We start from the raw sequence: 21,795 nt of genomic DNA, 5'->3' as shown, positions 1-21,795 counted from the left end.
GGGTTATGGCAGTATTGGTCAGGTCTGATATAGCGATGTTATCCAGTCACAGTATGGCGGTATTGGTCAGGTCTGGTGTGGCGGTGTTCTCCAGTCACAGTGTGGCGGTATTGGTCAGGTCTGGTATAGTGGTGTTATCCAGTCACAGTATGGCGGTATTGGTCAGGTCTGGTATGGCAGTGTTACCCAGTCACAGTATGGCGGTATTAGTCAGGTCTGGTATGGCAGTGTTATCCAGTCACAGTATGCCGGTATTGAACAGGTCTGGTATGGCAGTGTTATCCAGTCACAGTATGGCGGTATTGAACAGGTCTGGTATGGCAGTGTTATCCAGTCACAATATGGCGGTATTGGTCAGGTCTGGTATGACAGTGTTATCCAGTCACAGTATGGCGGTATTGGTCAGGTGTGGTGTGGCGGTGTTATCCTGTCACAGTATGTTGGTATTGGTCAGGTGTGTTATGACAGTGTAACCCAGTCACAGTATGGCGGTATTGGTCAGGTCTGGTGTGGCGGTGTTATCCAGTCACAGTATGGCGGTATTGGCCAGGCTTGGTGTGGCGGTGTTAAATGTGACGTCTGGGGCTATTACCTACCAATCCTGATGCTAATTGGTGAGTGAGGATGGGGCGTCTTAAGGTTTAGTGCTTAGGGCAGCAGCAGCTGGTAATACTGCCCTGTGTACATGTACTGTATAGTTGGAGTAGGGGGCCCTGTATACATGTACTTTATAGATGGAGTAGGGGTCCTGTGTACATGTACTGTATAGATGGAGTAGGGGGTCCTGTATACATATACTGTATAGATGGAGTAGGGGGTCTACCAGTTATTTCTGTGGATCTGTTGTGAGGCAGCTGCGCTAGCAACCATTCAGATTTCAGCTCCCTGTGAAAATGAAAGCAGTAATCCTATTGGTTGCTAAGGCTCCAACTGCCGTGTCTGCTGCAGCTAATTATATCACCTGTGTTTGCAGTGAGGAGATTTTCCCATTCATCTCTATGGGGCGCTCTTTCCCCTCCCCCTCCCCTCCTGTACATCTGGAGGGGACGGGACCTTCGCAATAACCTTCCCGGGCACCAAATGTATCTGTGTGCCAAATTTGGGGTCAAACGGTTCAGGCGTTTGGAAGTCTATTTGAGACAGACAGACAGACTTTCATTTTTATGATATAGATAAATATATAAATACTACCAATTCTATACTGTGGGTTTTGGTTTAGTATTTGGTTTGGTATAGCATTTTTTATTTTTTGTTTGCAAGTAAGACATAGCTGTTAAATGGGTTACCAAAATTAGAAAAATAGTTACCTTCTCCCAAAAATAGCGCCACCCCTGTTCCCAGGTTTTGTGTTGTATTGCAGTTCAAACAAACCAAAAATAAAGTGCCCTAAAGGTAGGTAATCTGGATGGTTCAAATACCAAAACAATTTTATAAGGGCCAAAAGCCCAGATCACATCCAGTAAACCTACCACTAAGTAAAACGTAACTTTTAATAACTTTCAAATAGAAATAATAAGTATAAAGTTGTGCTCATTAAAATCACAGAGCTTCCATAACGTTCTACAGTGAATCAACCTATATCTGTATAGTCATAGTAGCTGCAGACTACTGACTACCTCGTAGTATATTACTATCTAACTGGGCTATGAAAGCAATGAATTTAAAATCAACCGCACAGCCCCTCAACTAGTTTCACCCACACATGGGCTTCATCAGGAGGAGGGCTTATGTGAGGGCGGCGCCCACTAAAGGGCCTTATTTATAGTACTCCCCATTGACATCATCAAGAAGCGACGTATCTATTCAATATAAACACTGCTATAGGACCTTTGTGATCATGTGGTCATCAATAGCCTATCAACTAATGCCATGTCAGACGCCGTGTGTCCATTTCCTATACAAGTAGTCACGCCCCTCTGGCGCTCACATGACGTCCTAACCTAGTCCACATCACTTCCGGGTCCACTCCAGACTCGGATCACATGACTAGGTCACCTGACCAACAGCATCATCACAGTCAGCCATAATGCGGTCATGTGATCGCACACATCCGATCATGTGATACCTACATCATCACCAGTACCTAATCTGATCACGTGATCGCATACATCATCTAAGACCGCCCCCCAAATGTGATGTGCTCCCTTCTAACACTCTAGAAACTAAGGTAAGGGTGGTAATATCGTCCTCCTGGACAGATCACAGTATGTACAGATGGTCATGACCCTGCTTGAAGATAGGGACACATATGAGATTTTGGATAGAGATCCTACGTCACAATATCTACATGAATTGAGGGGTATTCTGGATGATGCCAAGACATGCAAATTGATTAATAGCGGAGAATATCAGTTTATCTTTAACCCCACTCCCACTACTGCAACTTTCTATGCACTCCCGAAAGTGCATAAATCCCTCTCCCCCTTAAAGGGTCGTCCTATTGTTTCTGGCAACGATTGTCTATCTCAAGGAGCCAGTAAATATATAGATAAAATTTTGAACCCTTTTGTTTCTTCACTTCCTTCTTTTCTTAAAGACACAAAAGACACAGTTCGTAAAATTTCTGATATCACGGTGACACCCTCTACACATTTAGCAAGTCTGGACGTTGAGTCCCTTTACACTAATATTCAACACAGTTTGGGTGTAGGGGCTGTTTCTTATTTTTTGAACACAAGGAGTTGTTATTTACAGGAACACAATCGGTTTGTCCTTTGTTTGCTGGAATATGTACTTACTCATAACTTTTTTCTCTTTGATCAACGCTTTTTTCACCAAATCCGTGGTACTGCAATGGGGAGCACTTGTGCACTAAGTTATGCAAATTTATTTTTAGGGTGGTGGGAGGCTGAACACGTTTTTTCAGATGATTTAGTTTTTTTCACGAGTCACATTCTTTTTTGGGGGAGATTCTTAGATGACGTTTTGATTTTGTGGGATGGGGATAAAGAGACTTTTGACAATTTTGTGGACATTCTTAATGACAACCAATTGGGCATGTACTTCACACGTGAGTTTCAAGATCGGGAGATTAATTTTCTTGATCTGACGATAACAATAGATGATAATTTGAACTTACAAACAGATATATACCGCAAAAGTACATCTACCAACAATTTACTGCATTGGACAAGTTGGCACCCAGAACCCCTAAGAAGAGGGATCCCTATTGGCCAGTTCCTGCGGGCTCGCAGGAACTGCTCAGAACAGTCTAGCTTCCTAAAAGAATGTGACAATCTTTCCAAAAGGTTTCGGGATAGAGGATATCCCAGGAAACCTATTAAGAGAGCTTTCCATCGGGCTCTAGGAGAGAATAGAACTACATTATTAGAAGAAAATAGGGATGAAATTAACGGATCCACCTCCAAAATGATTAGATGCATAGGTACCTATGATGCTAATGCATCTAATATAATGTCTATTCTACGGAGACATTGGAAAGTTCTGTTGGGGGATCAGGACCTAAAAGGAGTGGTTACCCCCAGACCTAGTGTGACATATAGGAGAGGCCAAAATCTCCGGGATTTACTGGTTCACAGCCATCATCAGGCTGAAAGCAAGACTACGTGGTTGAAATCAAAAGTAATTGGGTCACATCCAGGTGGTAGATGCCAATTTTGTAAGTTTGTCCCTACCACAAAAGATTTTACGAATCCCAATGATGCTAGGACGTACCAGATCCGGCAGTTCATAAACTGTAGGACTAAAGGGATTATTTATGTGGCACGATGTGATTGCCCGAAGATATATGTGGGGAAAACGATCCAGGAGTTTAGGAGGCGAATATGTAAACATGTTAGTACCATCAGAAATGCTGAGGATACCCCACTATCTAGGCATGTCCGTTGCTTTCATGGAGGGAGAGTGGAAGCAATTGAATTTGTAGGCATTGCCCAACCACAATTGGGACCTCGGAAGGGCTGCTTGGATAGGCTGTTGTTGAGGGAAGAGGCTAGGTGGATACACCGTCTATCTAGCATGAGCCCAGTGGGGCTCAATGAAGGTTTTTCGTTTTCAGCTTTCTTATAAAAAATTTTTTTTTTTATTAAGTTGTGAATGTACCCCCAATTATATGGACATCATTGAGCTGGATGTATCTAGGGATGCTATATGTCAGTTTAATTAGGACATAATGTCGGAATCGCACATTTATCTATATATTTGGTATATACTTTATTGTTTCGTATAATATAATATGTATGCTTCTAAAATAAAATATATAGACCTTCCTCTAATAGTACGTGTTACCTATATGTACCTACCTTGGATAGAGGGACCTGAGTGTTACTTACCTGGCACTCTACATATGTTATTAGTACTGTATATTTAGATTATTTTGTAATCACTGTTTTTACATTATTTATTAGTTATTAGTACTGTATATTTATATTTATTAGTACTGTATATTTACTGTTATTAGTACTATTATTAGTACTGTATATTTAGATTATTTTGTAATCACTGTTTTTACATTATTTATTTGGTTTATGGCACCTCTAATCTGTATAGATTGATATGTGAATTTTTAATAGTGGGTTTGTGTATATATAGTTAATATAATTAATATAATTTATAAATTATTTATAATAAATGGTTATTTATTTATATGAATGATCTATACTTTATTGTATGGGGTTGTAGTACATTTAGTAGTTTGATTTATTACAGATATTTAATATATTGAAGCTAAGAAGACTGGGTTGTCTAGGTTACATGTAAACAAGTTTCTAGAGTGTTAGAAGGGAGCACATCACATTTGGGGGGCGGTCTTAGATGATGTATGCGATCACGTGATCAGATTAGGTACTGGTGATGATGTAGGTATCACATGATCGGATGTGTGCGATCACATGACCGCATTATGGCTGACTGTGATGATGCTGTTGGTCAGGTGACCTAGTCATGTGATCCGAGTCTGGAGTGGACCCGGAAGTGATGTGGACTAGGTTAGGACGTCATGTGAGCGCCAGAGGGGCGTGACTACTTGTATAGGAAATGGACACACGGCGTCTGACATGGCATTAGTTGATAGGCTATTGATGACCACATGATCACAAAGGTCCTATAGCAGTGTTTATATTGAATAGATACGTCGCTTCTTGATGATGTCAATGGGGAGTACTATAAATAAGGCCCTTTAGTGGGCGCCGCCCTCACATAAGCCCTCCTCCTGATGAAGCCCATGTGTGGGTGAAACTAGTTGAGGGGCTGTGCGGTTGATTTTAAATTCATTGCTTTCATAGCCCAGTTAGATAGTAATATACTACGAGGTAGTCAGTAGTCTGCAGCTACTATGACTATACAGATATAGGTTGATTCACTGTAGAAGGTTATGGAAGCTCTGTGATTTTAATGAGCACAACTTTATACTTATTATTTCTATTTGAAAGTTATTAAAAGTTACGTTTTACTTAGTGGTAGGTTTACTGGATGTGATCTGGGCTTTTGGCCCTTATAAAATTGTTTTGGTATTGCAGTTCAGCTCCATTCCCTTCAATAGAACTGATCCTCAACATTACACCCAGATTGAGGACAAGAGTAGTGCTGCTGCACAAAAGCAGCTGTTTTTCTAAGCCTGGATAACCCCATTTTTGTGAGTGTAAAGTAAGTTTTTAAATTGTCTTCATTATACAAGTACATTAGAAGGACTTCTGTTAGAGGGAACTCCTAACCCATAATTGTCAGGCAGCAGCACACTTTCTGGGATAGGGATTAGGGTACTAGGCTCAGGTAGTGAATCTCTTTACCCATGTGTAGAAGCTTCAGACATGCAGTAGAGTCGGCACAGCACTTAAAGTGCAAATGCTTAGTGATGATCTCTCTTGATTAAAGAGTCTCAAAACACAGGACTAGCCAGATATCCCTTTGGGAAGACAAGCGGTGGCTCCTGTAGGAAGACCACCATATTAAGTGGCCCTATAAGTCAATATGATGACAAGGGAAAAACCAAGGCCAGGTATCCATCCACAGACAGCTGTTTATGGGGTGTTGCCCCTCATCAGTGTGAAGCAGGATTCTGGCTAGGTGGGAGCAATCCCTAGTAGATATCTGGCTAGTCCTGTGTTTTCGAGACTCTTTTTAATGAGGCTCCATGGGTTCTTCTTTTGTATATTTATGTTTCCCAGAGGGCAATGCACCTAGGATTTCACTGCATTGAGCGCTTTTACTAGCAGCCGGCAGTGTTATCTTTGGCTGGTCCCCCTGAGATCAGCGATCTTTTTCTCTTATGGATGAATATAGATCCTCTCTAACCACTTGAGTTGTGTGCCGGCTCCCTATTATAAGTTTGAAGTGTTAGGAGGAGGAAGTAACAAAGTAAAGTAGTGTTTGGGAGGAGAGAAGCCTTGGAGGGCAGCTCACACTGACAGCAGATACAAGTCAGTCTGCAAGAGAGAATTGTATATGCCGTATACAAGTATAGAGACAGTGAGCTGCAGAGGCGGTAATAGCAAAAAGAAGTAACATTTTTAATAGAGACATATATACTACACATTTGGATCTTATACCACCATCTTGCTTCTACATATGACAATTGCTTATTTTTGTCCCCTTTGTAGAAGTCACGTGTCATGTGCCTGAAGGAGTTCCTATAGATATCACAGTGAAAATGATGCTTTGCTTGATCCATCTGAATATTCTGGAACCTGTCAGTGTAAGTGCCAGTCTTTAAAATGACATGAAAAGCTCATGGGATGGCTGCCCTGCGGATGGAGAGGATACAGCTGGTGGCAGATACTTGAGCACAGATTTGTCGGCTGTCACGTAGCTTCATATATTAAATAGTTTCTATATCATATCTTTGTGCTTTTGGTTTCTTTAGCCCATGCTGACATCTTTAATGGAGCAGAACCCAGAGGAGATGGGAGACTTGTACTTAGACGTTGCTGAAGCTTTCTTGGACATTGGAGAATATAATTCAGCTCTTCCTCTGCTGAGTGCATTAGTGTGCTCCGAGAAATACAACCTGGCTGTTGTCTGGCTACGACATGCAGGTATACCGTTGTATTAAAAGGGTCGCTGCTGTAATATAATATAATATCTTGATTATTTTCTGCTCTATATATATATATATATATATATATATATATATATATATATATATATATATATATATATATTTTATTTTTTTTTTTTTTTTTTAAATTTGTTGTGGTTTTTAGATCTCTGAAACCTTTGATCACTTCCTGTTTAGTCTGGATTCCCCCCTTCCATAGGATGGTTGCAGATTGAGTGGGATGTGATGGGGTGCATAATTCACCCTCCTTACACACTGCAGATGCTGTAAAGGATGCTAGTTCTCACATCAATCCATCCACAGCCATCTTATGGATGACAGCACCACCCACATGGGAAGGAAGCTGGCCAACCAGAGGGGCATGACTTTAGAAATGTACAAAACAAGACACAAGTTCTACAGTATTGTTAAGTAGCATATCCTCATCATCATTATATATATATATATATATATATATATATATATATATATATATATATATATATATAATGTGTGTGTGTGTATATATAGCTTTACATTGGCAATAAAGCAGCCAAACCTTTTAATTTTATAATGCTTTATTTACTAATTTTTCATATATAACAAGCAGTTTACACTGGTATGTAGCAAGGCCTATAAAGTACGGTGTCCATATGCGTTACATACATTGTGTAAATAAGTAAGAGAGAACATGGTAGAGAAGGAGGAGAGGGGGGTACATGGAGACAAGGACAGTGGAGGAATAAGAATGGTAGGGGGTGAGGGGGGTTTAGGATACAAACCATAAACAATAGTAACCAACAACCTAATCCAGTCTAGGTTTAGGTTTAGCAGGGATAATGGTAAGAGAAACTAATGTCGGGTCATACCAACTACATCAAGGCTATTGCCACAAAGTTACCTCATCAGATTTCAGGGTGTCAGGAAGGAGGTCCTGGCCAGTCCGCCCAAGAAGGAGGTATAGGTGCCCTGGTGTCTAGCTATCCAGGCTCCATCACATGGTTGTGTTGTGCTACCGCAGGCAAACCTTCTTATTCGAGATCTAGGGATAAGCGAACCTCGAGCACGCCCAGACCCAAATGCCCCTGCATTTGATTACCGGGGGCTGAAGGGCTGCCTGGAAAACATAGATACAGCCTATAACCTATGGCTGTCTCCATGTTTTCAAGGACTCACTAGGGCTGCATCGAGCTTCTTCATCCACCGAACCCGCACATGCTAGAGGTTCGCTCGTGTCTAGTTTTTTATCACGCACCAGTCAGGATAAGATCATGGAGGCCATATGAACAACATATGAACATTCAGCTGTGCTAGAGGTGTATTGGTACCTTTAGGGTATGATCGGTTTATTTTCATCATTTGGAAGGTATGCTGCACCCTGCCTTACCATAGCATTACTTTTTTTCCCTTTCCATTAGACTGTTTAAAAGCCCTGGGACACATGGAGCAAGCTGCTGATAGTTACTGTAAGGTGGTGGACATGGCTCCTTTACATCTGGATGCAAGGATCTCCCTGTCTACTCTGCAGCAGCAACTCGGCCACCCAGAAAAAGCATTGGAGGCATTAGAACCTATGTACGATCCAGACACTTTGGCACAAGATGCAAACGCTGCACAGCAGGTAAAATGGTTCCTCTTTGGATGAAGCTAAACACCATTCTCCTCTTATATTACAGTAGGGTCCTTCATCCAACATGTAAGAGAATAATCCAGTGGATAGCAGACAGGGATCAGCTCTGGGTACTACATGTCTCATGATGCTTTACCTAGGAGTCACGTAGTAGAATAGTTCCCAGCAGGGCAGTTTCTAGGTCATTTTGGCAACCGGGGGCGAATCTTGATAAAAGCCCCCCCCACTCAGTTCAGCCCAGGGGAAGGAAGGGGGGCTTTTATAAAGACTCTGGTTACTAGGAAGAAGCAGTGTGTGTATTACGGCATAGAGCGGTGTTGCACCCCTAACAGATAATGTTCAACTGAATAGAAAACCATTATAGAGTGACTCACAAGTGACGTCTTCTTTGATCTGAGGGGGAACTTTCCTTTTCCTCTCCATCTGGCCCAGGCCTCCATGACGGTTTCTTGCAGCTACAATTCATCTCATCAGAACCTGCGAGACAAACATCTCAGGATCCGCACATATCCAGAAACTTCCTTCCCTTTTCCCACCCATAGGCTCCCAAACTGTAGTAAATCTGCTTTTTGGTGCAGTAAAGTGACCTCCATAATACTCACATAGAGGATGCTGGAAAAAGCTGAGTGACCTCCATTATACACTGACATACAGGATACTGGGAAAGCTGGGTGACCTCCACTACACTGCCATACAGGATGCTGGGAAAGCTAGGTGACCTCCATTACACAGACATACAGGATGCTGGGAAAGCTGGGTAACCTCCATTACACTGACATACAGGATGCTAGGAAAGCTGTGTGACCTTCATTATACACTGATATACAGGATGCTGGGAAAGCTGGGTGACCTCCATAACACTGCCATACAGGATGCTGGGAAACCTGGGTGACCTCCATTATACACTGACATACAGCATACTGGGAGAGCTGGGGGACCTCCACTACACTGCCATACAGGATACTGGGAGAGCTGGGTGACCCCCATTACACTGACATACAGGATGCTGGGAGATCTGGATGACCCCCACTACACTGCCATACAAGATGCTGGTAAAGCTGGGTAACCTCCACTACACTGCCATACAGAATGCTGGGAAAGCTTAGTGACCTCCACTACACTGCCATACAGGATGCTGGGAAAGCTTAGTGACCTCCACTACACTGCCATACAGGATTCTGGGAAAGCTGAGTGACCTCCACTACACTGCCATACAGGATTTTGGGAAAGCTGGGTGACCTCAACTACACTCCACACATCTCAACAGACACACACTAACAATGCCCGCCCTAGCCCCGATCTCCTTTCCTTCTCCCTCCCTCCCTCCCACCACCATATCTCCCATCCCCCCGGTTACAATACTCACGCCATCTAAGCCTGAACCGCCGAGTGACAGGAGAGGAGAAGGAGAAGTAGGAGAGAGGCGCCGCAGGAGAGTGGCCTCTGCGGCCGTCCAGCTGTCCAATGTATGAAGTGCCTGGTGACGTCACTGGCGAAGCGTGTCCATAGCGTGCGGTACATCGTGGCGGCTGGCTCACACGTCAACTCTGAAGTCCTCGGAGACCGGCGGCCTCAGGGAGGGAGGTGATTGGGAAGGGGGCCTGGTGGGGGGCATCCTCTTGATGCGGTTGCTGAAGGTACAGTTCATGTGATGAGTCTAGCTGTCGGCGCCCCGTGCCGTGGCCCGCCCCGCCCGGACCTAGAAACGGCCCTGGTTCCCAGCAGTATTATAGCAGAGCTGCATTCTTTTCTCCGGTTGTTAAAGGGAATCTGTCACTAGGTTTATGCCGCCTTAAATGAGGGCAACATAAAATAATGACAGAATTACTAAACAGATCGGTGTATTACTTCCATCATTCTGTTTAACTGCTCTCCTAATATGCAGGAGAATAGGATTCTTACCACACCCCTTCCCTGCCCTCCAGCTGCTGACTGACTCTTGACTGCCTATACACAGCATGGATAGATAATTGCCAATCAGCAGCTGGGGGGGGGCGGAGTTTTCTTCTCATGAATATTGAGGACTACTGAGCACACACACACATAGTGGAGAGGACTACTTATTGTCCAGGTTATTCAGGAGGATATCTCTGAATCAGCTGCACAGAACAATGTAAGTGATACATCATTCTGTTCAGCTTCTCTGTAGCTATTTTGTGCTATCTTGGGATAGGACAGCATAAACCTACTGACAGTCTCATTTAATAGTTCACAAGTCCATGTCCACATGTTTTTGCAAACTAAGTAGGCGCTAGTTGGTATAACTCTAGATAGTATTTAGATGTTAAAAGGTTTTTCTCATGTTTTTTGTCTTCCAGGAACTAAAACTGCTGCTTCACCGATCTACCCTACTTTACTCTCAAGGAAAAATGTTTGACTATGTGGACACGTTACTCACAATGCTTGCCATGTTACTGAAAGTAAGTACAAGTCTTGTGTGGCCTAAAAGAGTTATCCAGGATTAGGAAAAACAAACACAGCTACTCGCTTGTAAGAACGGTGCCACCCCTGTCTTCAGGTTGCATTTAGTATTACAATTCTGCTCTATTCACTTCAATGGAACGGGCTACAACACTTCACCCTAAAGACAGGAGTGGTGCTGTTTCCGGAAGAAAGTGGCCATATTCTTCTAAGTCTAGATAACCAGTTTAAAGTGGATTTGCACCAAAGAACAAATAGCCATGAATTTGATCAGTTTGGCAGTGTCGGCCGCAGATGTGTTTCTTTTACTGCTGTTTTGCAGGCAAGGTAGCCTTCTATTGTCATCTTGGCAAATTGTTGACCTTTTTCATTGTCTTATCATGCAGACAAATACAATAGCATTACAAGTAACAACCATTATGGCTGCACTGGAACAAAAAAAGTCATAACTTTTTAGGTAGCAGACATTTTATTTTGATGGCCATCCTCCGTATAGGTCACCAATGTCTGATTGGCAGAGCAGCTGATCAGATCCGTCTGGAAGCACTTGGCTCCAATCATTGTGCAATGGTGGCATTGATCAGACTTATCCTGTAAAATACCAATGGAACCCTGTAATAAGATATGGTGCCAATCACACGATCACATGGCTGATCTTTGCACTGATTTGGTAGCAGGATCAACCATGTCTTGTCAGAAGTGTAATTTTTCATGACTATGGGTGGGTTCACATTACGGAATCTGCGCTGATAAATTCCGGCGGATTCCCTCACTAGTACGCGCTCACGGCCGCGTACCTTTCCGCCGGCTCCATAGACACCATTCTATGGGTGGGCCGATTCCGCTATCCGCCGAAAGAATTGACATGTCATGCGTAATGCGAATCCGCCTGTGCATAGAATGGTGTCTATGGAGCTGGCAGAAAGGCGCGCAGCTGTGAGCGCGCACTAGCGACAGAATCCATTGGAATTTATCCGCGCGCATTCTGTAATGTGAACCCACCCTATTTCTGCATCGAATGGAATCCACACATAAATCGTACAGATATCAGATGTGGATTTTAAGGCCGAATTTTCTGCCTCTTTAAGTTACCTCAGGAACAAGCCCTTTGGCTAAAATCACACACATTTTTTAGACAAAACCAGGAGTGGATCCAAAATGCCCTCTCGTATGTTTGGCTTCCATATTGCATCTCTTAAAGATTAATCCAACCCACTGATAGCCCCCTATAGCGCCAGGGATGCTGAGAAGCAAGGTATATGTCTTATGGTCCTGCGCTGTTAGTCGGGGTAAACTCTGCTCCGTAGCACCCTTAGGAGCTCTGCTGCGTCATCCGACCCGGCCACTCCATTGATTATCATTAGAAGGGGTGGGCCAGATGACACAACAGTGCTCCTAAGTGTACTACGGAGCAGAGTTTAACCCGACTAACAGTGTGGGAACCGCACTGAGGGAGGAAGGTAAGACACATACCTCCTCAGCTTCCTGGCGCTATAGGGGGCTATAAGCAGGTTAGATTTATCTAACCTGCTGATAGTTCCCCTTTAATTCCCTTAGTTTTCCTTTTGAGGACCACAGTTAGTGTTTGCTGGAAGCATGCGCCTGTGTACAGATCCCCTATGACTGATGTCTGGTCACTATGATGTAGTCTGCCATTTTTATAGGGGTCAAATGCACAGTAAATCGGTTTACATTGGTGGTTTGTTTCTCGGTTATAGATTGCAATGAATCGAGCACAAGTCTGTTTGATTTCCAGTTCAAAATCTGGAGAGAGACATTTATATCTGATTAAAGTCTCTAGAGACAAAATCTCCGACACTGACGAGCAAGAGGCGGCAAATTCTGATGCAAAAGGTAAGAACGGTTTAATGTATTCCTTGAAGATGATATGTAAGATGGATTCTCATAGTAAAAGTAACTTCAGTGCTATGTGCTGAAATCACATTCACACTTATTGTCATTTATTGATGTGAAGTTTGGCAACTGTTCTGAGACGTTCCTATATGAGAGGCAATGACAAGCTCAATCTGGAGCTTTCCTTCTGCAGTCAATTGGATTAAAATTCCTTCCATACTTGCTATTATCTATTCAGTCTCCTTTCCCCAGTTCTGAGCTGCTGCTTTCTGCTGAAGAGAGAAAGAAACTGTGTGAGCTGTGGCCGGCTTTATCTGCAACTTTGTAACTTCTTTGTAATGCTGGGAGGATTAAACTGAGGTCAAATTGCTGATAAACTCGCTGTGATTATCGCTCCAGGCATTACAAAGTTGTAGATATGGACTTAATTACATCAGCTGTGTTTTACATCAGCTGTCTTCAGCAGAAAGCAGCAGCTCAGAACTGGGGGAAGGAGACTGAATAGATAATAAGCATGGAAGAAATTGTTAGTCTCACTATGGGCAGCAACATATGAGAAGTCATGTTTGAATGGAATACCCCTTTAAGCAGCAAGCTGGGAAGTGATACACATTACATTGAACTGCACTTCACATGTATAGCTTACATTCTGATGTTTACACGTAGCGAGTTTGCAGCGGATTTCATACTGAGTTTTGCACCAATACTCGATACCATTATAGTCTATGGCCCTGCATTCTTGTAGCAGATTATCATTCCGCTGCGAAAATGTAGTTACGTCATATTTAACTAATTAGCTGCTGAGTGGTTAAAAATAATAAACAGCCCATGCTTACCTGCACGAATCTCCGGGTCCCTGCTCACTGATGGCCGGCTCAGCCAATCACTGTTTGCGGCGATTGGCTGTGCAGGTTGTCAGTGAGCTGGGACCAGGAGACTGAAGCAGGAAGGCACCGGTAGAGTGCAGGCAGGTAAGCACAGGCTGTTCTTTAACCCCACGGCAGTTAAATAGTTAAAAAAGGTCGTCACTACGCTGGATGGAAATCTGCTGTGAGAATGCAGGACCATAGACTATAATGATGCCGAGTATCGCATTGTAAAATCCGCTGTGAACGCACACCAAAGAAGCATCTTTTATCAATATAATCCGTATCTGTTGTGTCTCCACAGCGATATTTACCATACTCACCAGCGTCCTATCCAAAGACGATTGGTGGAACCTTCTCCTGAAGGCAATCCATGCTTTATGTGACCTCGGCCGCTATAAGGAGGGGGAGCTGCTGGTAGACTCCTCTCTGGAGTATTACTCGTTTTATGATGACCGCCAGAAACGGAAGGAGTTGGAGTATTTTGGACTGTCTGCAGCTATGCTGGATAAGAATTTCAGGAGAGCCTACAATTACATAAGGTAGCCTGTGTACTAAAATAACAGATTGCCTTTGTGACAAGTTAAATATATGGATGTATAAAGAATATATAAAAGCCAGGAAGGCCTTGGATATTTTCTACAAGGTGGCCTGCTACTGTTTTTTCCTTAGATTCTCAGACCCCTAAAAGCACAGCTGTACCTGACCTCAGGCCTGCTGGGAAGTCGGGAGTGCGGGCTCATACCACCACTTAATAGTTACATATACATGATATTAACTACTACCAAATACTTAAAGGACAACTCCAGCGCCAGGGGAAAAAAAACACTGACAGACAAGGATCTTCGCAATCACTCCTTAGTCGATCGCCATTTGAAAACCCCGCCGGCCGCTGTCCCCATCAGCCCCAGTCCACGTCTACGGTTCTTCTTTACGTCCAGGTTCCTCTGTAATGAATGGGAAAGAAAAGGCTACTGATGAGCGTGCGGCAGTCTTTTCATTTTGCTGGATCGCATCACATGGCTTCCAGCTTGCTCATCCGATCAGGGCTGAGCATGCTGGCAGCCATGTAATCTGTTCCAGCCAATGAAAAGGCTGCCGGTTCGCACGCGCACCAGTTGCCTTTTCTCTCTCTCTCATTACAGTAGAAGAAGCTGAAGAGGAGGAAGACAAGGCCAGTCGCCCCGCTAGTGTATATGTGTGTGTGTGTAATATATATATATATATATATATATATATATATATATATATATATATATATATATCTAGAGAGAGAGAGAGAGCCTTAAGAGGGGAAAAAATTGCTGGAGTTGTCCTTTAACACACCTTTCCCACTATTTGAGGTGGGATAACGGGACAGTAGCTGTTGTGCGTCTCGCTTGTTGTGTGAGATGCCTGTGGCCTAGATGAATGATAACCGAGAACATTGCCTAAATTCTCAACCTTTGCCAAGTTTCGCAGGAGCGTTTTCATCCTAATATAATATGAATGTTAATTGTCCTCTATCATAAGTATTATAAGGCGATGTGTTCCTTGGCTTATACCAAGTTCTTACTATAACACCTTGTTTACTTTCCCAGAATAATGTTGATGGAAAATGTGAACAAACCTCAGCTGTGGAATATCTTCAACCAAGTCACTATGCATTCTCAGGACGTAAGGCATCACCGCTTCTGCCTGAGGTTAATGCTCAAAAATCCCGACAACCTTGCCCTGTGCGTCCTTAGTGGTCACAACGCATTCGTATCCGGGAGCTTCAAACATGCGCTGGGTAATTGCATTATTTTTCACACTTGGTGTCAGACATCACATAGAAGTAAAGTGGTGGCAACTAGAGATAAGTGAACCTCAAGCACGTTCGGTGACATCCGAACTGGAACGCTCTGTATTTGATTACCGGTGGCTAAAGATGTTGTATGCAGCTATAAGGTTGCCTGGATAGGCCATAGGCTGTATCCATGTTTTCCAGGACTCCCTGGGGCTGCATCCAATTCCTTCCAGCCACCTGTAATTAAATGCAGAGCATTAGAGTTTGGATTAATCTGAATGTACTCGAGGTTTATTCATCTCTAGCAATAGCGTAATAGCAATAGGGAAATCTGTACAGAACAGGAAGTCTCAGCTTGTGGCCAGAATGGAAACTACAAAGTATTTGAAAAATCACCATAAATTCTTAGAAATATGTGTTTAACATAAAAACTTGATTTAAACTATAGGTCATATTCTGGTAACACATTTCCTTTAACCCCTTAGCGACCCATGACGTATCTGATACGTCATGGTGCCGCGGGGGGTGCTCTGAACGGCGCTGATCCCGGCTGACACATGCAGCCGGGCAGTGCCTCTGTTAGCCGTCGCGGATCCCGTTGCCGCGCCGGCTAATTAAGCACTTCAATGCAGCTGTCAAACCTGACAGCTGCATTGAAGTGCTTTATGCACACTATCCCTGGTGTCTAGTGGGTCGGATCTCCCCCCCGCGATGCGATCGCGGGGGGGAGATCCGTTCTTCTGCCCGTGCCGGGCCTCAGCGTCGGAATGACGCTGAGCCCGGCTCGGCAATAGATTGCTATGGCCTGCAGCAGGCCATAGCAATCTATGACCAATCTAATCGATCTTTGCTGTGTATATACACAGCATTGATCTCTATGAGAGATCAGTGCTATGTATATACAAGCCCCCCAGGGGGGCTTCTAGTCCATGTAAAAAAAAAGTAAAAAAGTGTTTTTATTAATAAAAAATCCCCTCCCCTAATAAAAGTCCAAATCACCCCCCTTTTCCCATTTTATAAATATAAATTAATAAATAAACAAATAAATAAACATATTTGGTATCGCCGCACACGTAATCGCCCGAACTATTAATTAATCACATTCCTGATCTCGCACAATAAACGGCGTCAGCGCGAAAAAATTCCAAAGTGCAAAATTGCGCATTTTTGGTCGCATCAAATCCAGAAAAAATTTAATAAAAAGTGATCAAAAAGTCGTATATGCGCAATCAAGGTACCGATAGAAAGAACACATCATGGCGCAAAAAATGACACCTGAAACAGCCCCATAGACCAAAGGATAAAAGCGCTATAAGCCTGGGAATGGAGCGGTTTTAAGGAACGTGTATTTGTTAACAATGTTTTGATTTTTTTAAAAGCCATCAGATACAATATAAGTTATACATGTTATATATCGTTGTAATCGTAACGACTTGAGGAACATGCATAACAAGTCAGTTTTACCATAGGGCGAACAGCGTAAATGCAAAACTCCCCGAAATCAAAACAAATTCGTTTTTGTTTTCAATTTGACAGCGCAAATTATTTTTTTCCGGTTTTGCAGCATATTTTATGGAAAAATAATGCCTGTCATTGCAAAGTACAATTGGTTTCGCAAAAAATAAGCGCTCATATAAGTCTCTCGGTGAAAAAATGCAAGCGCTGTGGACTTTTAAACTTAAAATGGAATAAGCAAAAGCGCAAAAACGAAAGTTGGCTTTGACCTTAAGGGGTTAAAGGGGACCAATCAGCACAATTGTGCTGATATGGTTCCCAGCAGCACAGTATAGGTCTTCTACGCAGCTCGCAGAGCATACTGACAGCTGTTTTACAAAGGGGAAAAAAGTGTTTTATTATGCTGTGCGAGGCCGGGAGAGGGTCAGCAACTAGTCATCTGGGCAGGGAGCAGTGCAGGGATGATTGACAAGCAGACAGGCCACTAATGGGTCTCTCTGCCTGTCAATCATCCCCGCACTGCATGCCAACAGGCAAAGAGCCGTGACTAGTCACAGGTGGCTTCTCGCCCAGATGACTAGTTGCAGCCCCCTCTACCAGTTTCGCGCGGCATAATAAAACTCAATTTAACCCTTTGTAGAGCTACTGCTGCAGGCATGGCTGGTATGCTCAGCGAGCTGCAAAAAGACATAGAAGGGCAACTCCAGCAAAAAAAAATTCTTTCAAATCAACTAATGCCAGAAAGTGCCAGAGATTTGTAATTTCCTTCTATCAAAAAATCTTAAGTCTTCCAGTACATATCAGCTGCTGTATGACATAGACATAGAAATGTAGGATAAGTACTGGAGGATTGAGATTTTTTAATAGAAGTAAATAACAAATCTCTGGCACTTTCTGGCATCAGTTGATTTGAAAGAAAAAAAATCACTGGAGTTGCCCTTTTAAGCAATTATAAAAAAAAAAATTCAGCTTATCACTTTGATTTAGAATATTTTAGTAAAAAGTGAAATCGCTCTTCAAACACGTTAATTTCCATTTCTTTGATTATTAGAGAGGAAAGTGCTGTCCTAGAACCTAATCTGAAGTGTTATGAGTCTCGCTGCATAATTTTCTCATTCTCTCTACATGTATAAATTTGTTTGTTTCCAAGTTCCCCATTAGTATCCGGTTAAAGGAATGAAATTACTTTTGATATTTTGCAGCTCAGTACGTCCAGGCCTATCGAATAAAGCCTGAGGATCCAATGTACTGCCTGTGCATTGGATTAACATTTGTCCACATGGCATCACAGAAGTTTGTCTTAAAAAGACATGCTCTGCTAGTGCAGGTAACTATTCTGATGATTATTATAATATATATGTGATATATATAAATTTCTTTTCTCATGAATTGCTTGAACATTCCATTCTAATAATGTTTCCTAGCCATTTGAGCCGAGCCTCTGTATTAAAAGGGTCGACTTTTAAAGGGGTTTCTGGGATGAGCAACTTGGTTCCTCTGACAAGAATTTTTTTTTTTTTTAAAGAAAATATGCTTACCGTATCAATTCAGCACTGGTTCCATACCACCAGCCTGCTTAGTCTCACAACACACTCTGTATTGCTATGAATGCAGAAATTAGGTTGTGATAGGCCACTACAATACAGCTGTCAGCTGACTATGCTGGAGTAACCATAATGGGCTGACCTAGAGGCCTGGGCCCCGCCCCTTCTGATCCAGGTGTCACAGAGGGGGCAGGGCCTATGTCTCTAGGTCGGCCCATTCACATTGCTTAGGGGGCGGGGCCAATATAGGCATGAATATGGGGCTCGATGCCTGGCAAGATATGAAATGTCTAGAATATAAACTTTAAAGAATGGTGCTTAATGTGGTTGACCACTTTTTCTGTATGTTAAATGTAAACACACTGTAATGGAAACTGAATTTAATGGGAAAAACGTGCGCACCTGGCCTAATGTGGTAAAATGAAGGGTGCCATTTAATAAAATATAACTTTTTCTGCAAAGCACAAGCCCTCATATCGCTCTTAGATGTAGAGGAGGAAAAAACAAGAGTCCTTGATGGGTTATTAAAGTGTTCCTTTAACGTTCTGCTTACACACTGTGAACAGCTTCCTAGCCTCCGCAATATAGTGCTATAATTTGCAGTACAGTATAGTATTTTGTGTATATAACAGTTCAAAAAGTTGAACAATCTTGGATTTTTGGGATCACCCCCCCCCAAATATGTTTTTGTTGCTCTTGTTTTTTAGGGGTTTTCATTTTTGAACAAATACATTGATGTACGAGGTCCCTGCCAAGAGACGTATTACAACCTGGGCCGTGCATTACACCAGATGGGTCTGACCCACCTAGCAATACATTATTACCAACAGGCCCTTGCGCTGCCACCACTTAAGTTGACGGTACAGTAAAACATACACTCAGTTGTATACTACCATGACTAGAAATGTCTGCATATAATATTTTTACCTCTTTTATAATTTTTAGGGGATCGACGAGGACCAAGTTGACCTTCGGAGAGATATCGCTTTTAATTTATCCCTTATTTACCAGGGCAGCGGTAACACAGAAATGGCCCGGAGCCTTTTGTATACTTATTGTGTTGTTTAAAGCATTTTTTCTATTTTCATTTTGTACAGTAGTAAATTAAACACATGTATATTCACAGTCGGACTCCATTCGCTTTCAAGAGAACATGTTCATTCAGTTCTTTATTCAGGGCTGCAGGCATATAGAAAAAATACGAAAAATGGGCAAAAATTCCCTGCACTGCTTACGTGGTTTCTTCTTGAATCTTTTTGATCCTGGAAAAAGGCCTATTGATGTAATATACAAAGTCAAAGACTGGGTGGACATGGTATGTGAAATGTGATTTTCCTTTCTATTCATCCATTTTTTAATAAGATGTAAATAGTTAAAGGAGAAGTAAAAAGGAAAAATCCAGGGTCAGCAGGGGTTGCGGGAATGTAATAAAGAATCTATATTTACTGTCTCCACGGACCCCTGCCTTCTGCTCCTGCAACGTTACTACCTATCTCAGGAAGACTGTGAGTCTGTGCAGTCAGTGACTGGTAAGGCGGGCCTTTACCACCAGGTTGTGATGACACTGGCGCCCGGCGACGGTTAGTGAGCCTGTGATGCAGCATTACGGGAAGGGGTAAGTATAGATTTTTTTTTATTCTGTTCCCTCGCCCCCCCACATATAAGTATGTATACTTGCCCAATTTCATATCGGGGAACTAATAGGAAAAAAAAAAAAAAAAAATATATATATATATATATATATATATATATATATATATAGTTTATATCTCTATGATACTTTCATTATACCCACACATACACAACTCTGCAGCATGCGCAATACACACCCAGCTCTTCTGCATTAAAAAAACACACACAGCTCTGCTACATAACCACACACAAACTGTTCTGTTACATACAGACAGACACACAAACACTGACAAATTGTCCCTACCTACAGTGGCTAATGGTCCTGTAGCACCCTCAGCTCTGTTCTGGGTAAGTTTGCCAGGGGCTTTTACATGTAGGAATCTGGATGGGATGCATATCACTTCCAGATTCCTCTCCTTATGTCACTGATTGATCTCTGGCAGGAGAAGAGAGAGGACTGTGCAGTAGTGTTGAGTGAACCTGTCAAAATGTTTGTGTTCAGCAACTTTATCTGAACCCGAATGCTCAGCATTTGATTCCCCCCACGACTGATAAAGTTGGATGCTGCCCTAAGGCTCCCAGAAAAACCATAGATACAGCCTATGGCAGAGTGTTCGGGTTTGGTTAACAATGTCGAACCTAAACATTATGACAGATTCGCTCAACACTACTGTGCAGCTATTAGTAACTTTACAGATCACTCAGTAGTCAGGCACCGTGCTAAAAGGTGCGTGTTATAAAACAAAAAATACGGTAAGTGACAATCTCACTTCCTGTGCAAAAGTCAGTATAAAGGAAGGAGGAACTTATCAGTCTTCACCTTATAGGCCGCATGAGGTAAACACAAAAATGTAAAAATATTTACTTTTACTTTATGAAAATTCCTTTCAGCCGCCTCCTGAGATAAGTATTTAAAAAAGTCTGGGCTTACAACACTGATGTTTATTCCTCTTCTGTGTGTTGTCACTGGAGCATAAGAAGAAAAAAATAGATGGATTCTAATACTATTGCGTAGATATGAGTGATAAGAGAAACAGATCACTGAGCTCAGGGAGACCAGCCAAAAGATAACACTGCCGGCTGCTACTGAAGCGCTCAATGCAGTGAAATCCTAGGTGCATTGCCCCCTGGGAAACATGAATATGCAAAAGAAGAGCCTGTGGAGCCTCATCTAAGAGTCTCGAAACACAGGACTAGCCAGATATCCCTCCGGGAAAGACCCAGCCGAGGGGTGACTCCTGTAAGGAAACCACCATATTAAGTCGCCCTATATGTCAATGTAATGACAAGGGAAAAACCAAGGCCAGGTATCCATCCACATACAGCTGTTTCGGGGTGTTGCCCCTCATCAGTGTGGAGCAGGATTCTGGCTAGGTAGATATGAGTGAATCTACAGCAGGAACGAAGTGAATCGCTCCCTTCCTATCTGTTTACTGCTCATCAGGCTGTGGGTTTTGAAGTGTGCTCCGCTCCGAGCCGCTCCACCCCAGGTGCCAGCAGCGGGAGGAGCCGCACAGAGCGCAGCAGACTACAAAGCCCACAGCCTGATGAGCAGAATACAGATAGGAAGGGAGCGATTCACTTTGTTCCTGCTGTAGATTCACTCATGTCTACTATAGTACATAAAATTA

The 21,795-nt window shown here is 42.8% G+C and overlaps 1 protein-coding gene across 3 annotated transcripts in view; it reads left to right on the top strand.

Moving 5' to 3' along the window:
* GTF3C3 (general transcription factor IIIC subunit 3) overlaps positions 1–19,657 on the top strand; it is a 31,259-nt gene extending 11,602 nt beyond the window's left edge. For all 3 annotated transcript variants that reach the window (XM_069986674.1, XM_069986676.1, XM_069986675.1), the window contains exons 10-19: positions 6,558–6,652; positions 6,821–6,992; positions 8,413–8,615; positions 10,943–11,044; positions 12,764–12,899; positions 14,070–14,307; positions 15,346–15,536; positions 18,191–18,315; positions 19,240–19,392; positions 19,478–19,657. In XM_069986674.1, the coding sequence (XP_069842775.1) occupies positions 6,558–6,652; positions 6,821–6,992; positions 8,413–8,615; positions 10,943–11,044; positions 12,764–12,899; positions 14,070–14,307; positions 15,346–15,536; positions 18,191–18,315; positions 19,240–19,392; positions 19,478–19,600 (1,538 nt within the window). In that variant the 3' untranslated portion in view covers positions 19,601–19,657. The remainder of the gene's footprint in view (positions 1–6,557; positions 6,653–6,820; positions 6,993–8,412; positions 8,616–10,942; positions 11,045–12,763; positions 12,900–14,069; positions 14,308–15,345; positions 15,537–18,190; positions 18,316–19,239; positions 19,393–19,477) is intronic.
* The last annotated feature ends 2,138 nt before the right edge of the window (positions 19,658–21,795 follow it).

This window comes from Dendropsophus ebraccatus, chromosome 10 (genome assembly GCF_027789765.1).
Source record: "Dendropsophus ebraccatus isolate aDenEbr1 chromosome 10, aDenEbr1.pat, whole genome shotgun sequence".
Taxonomy (NCBI): Eukaryota; Metazoa; Chordata; class Amphibia; order Anura; family Hylidae; genus Dendropsophus; species Dendropsophus ebraccatus.
The sequence above is the reverse complement of the archived record's forward strand: the minus strand, read 5'-3'. Positions and strand labels throughout refer to the sequence as shown.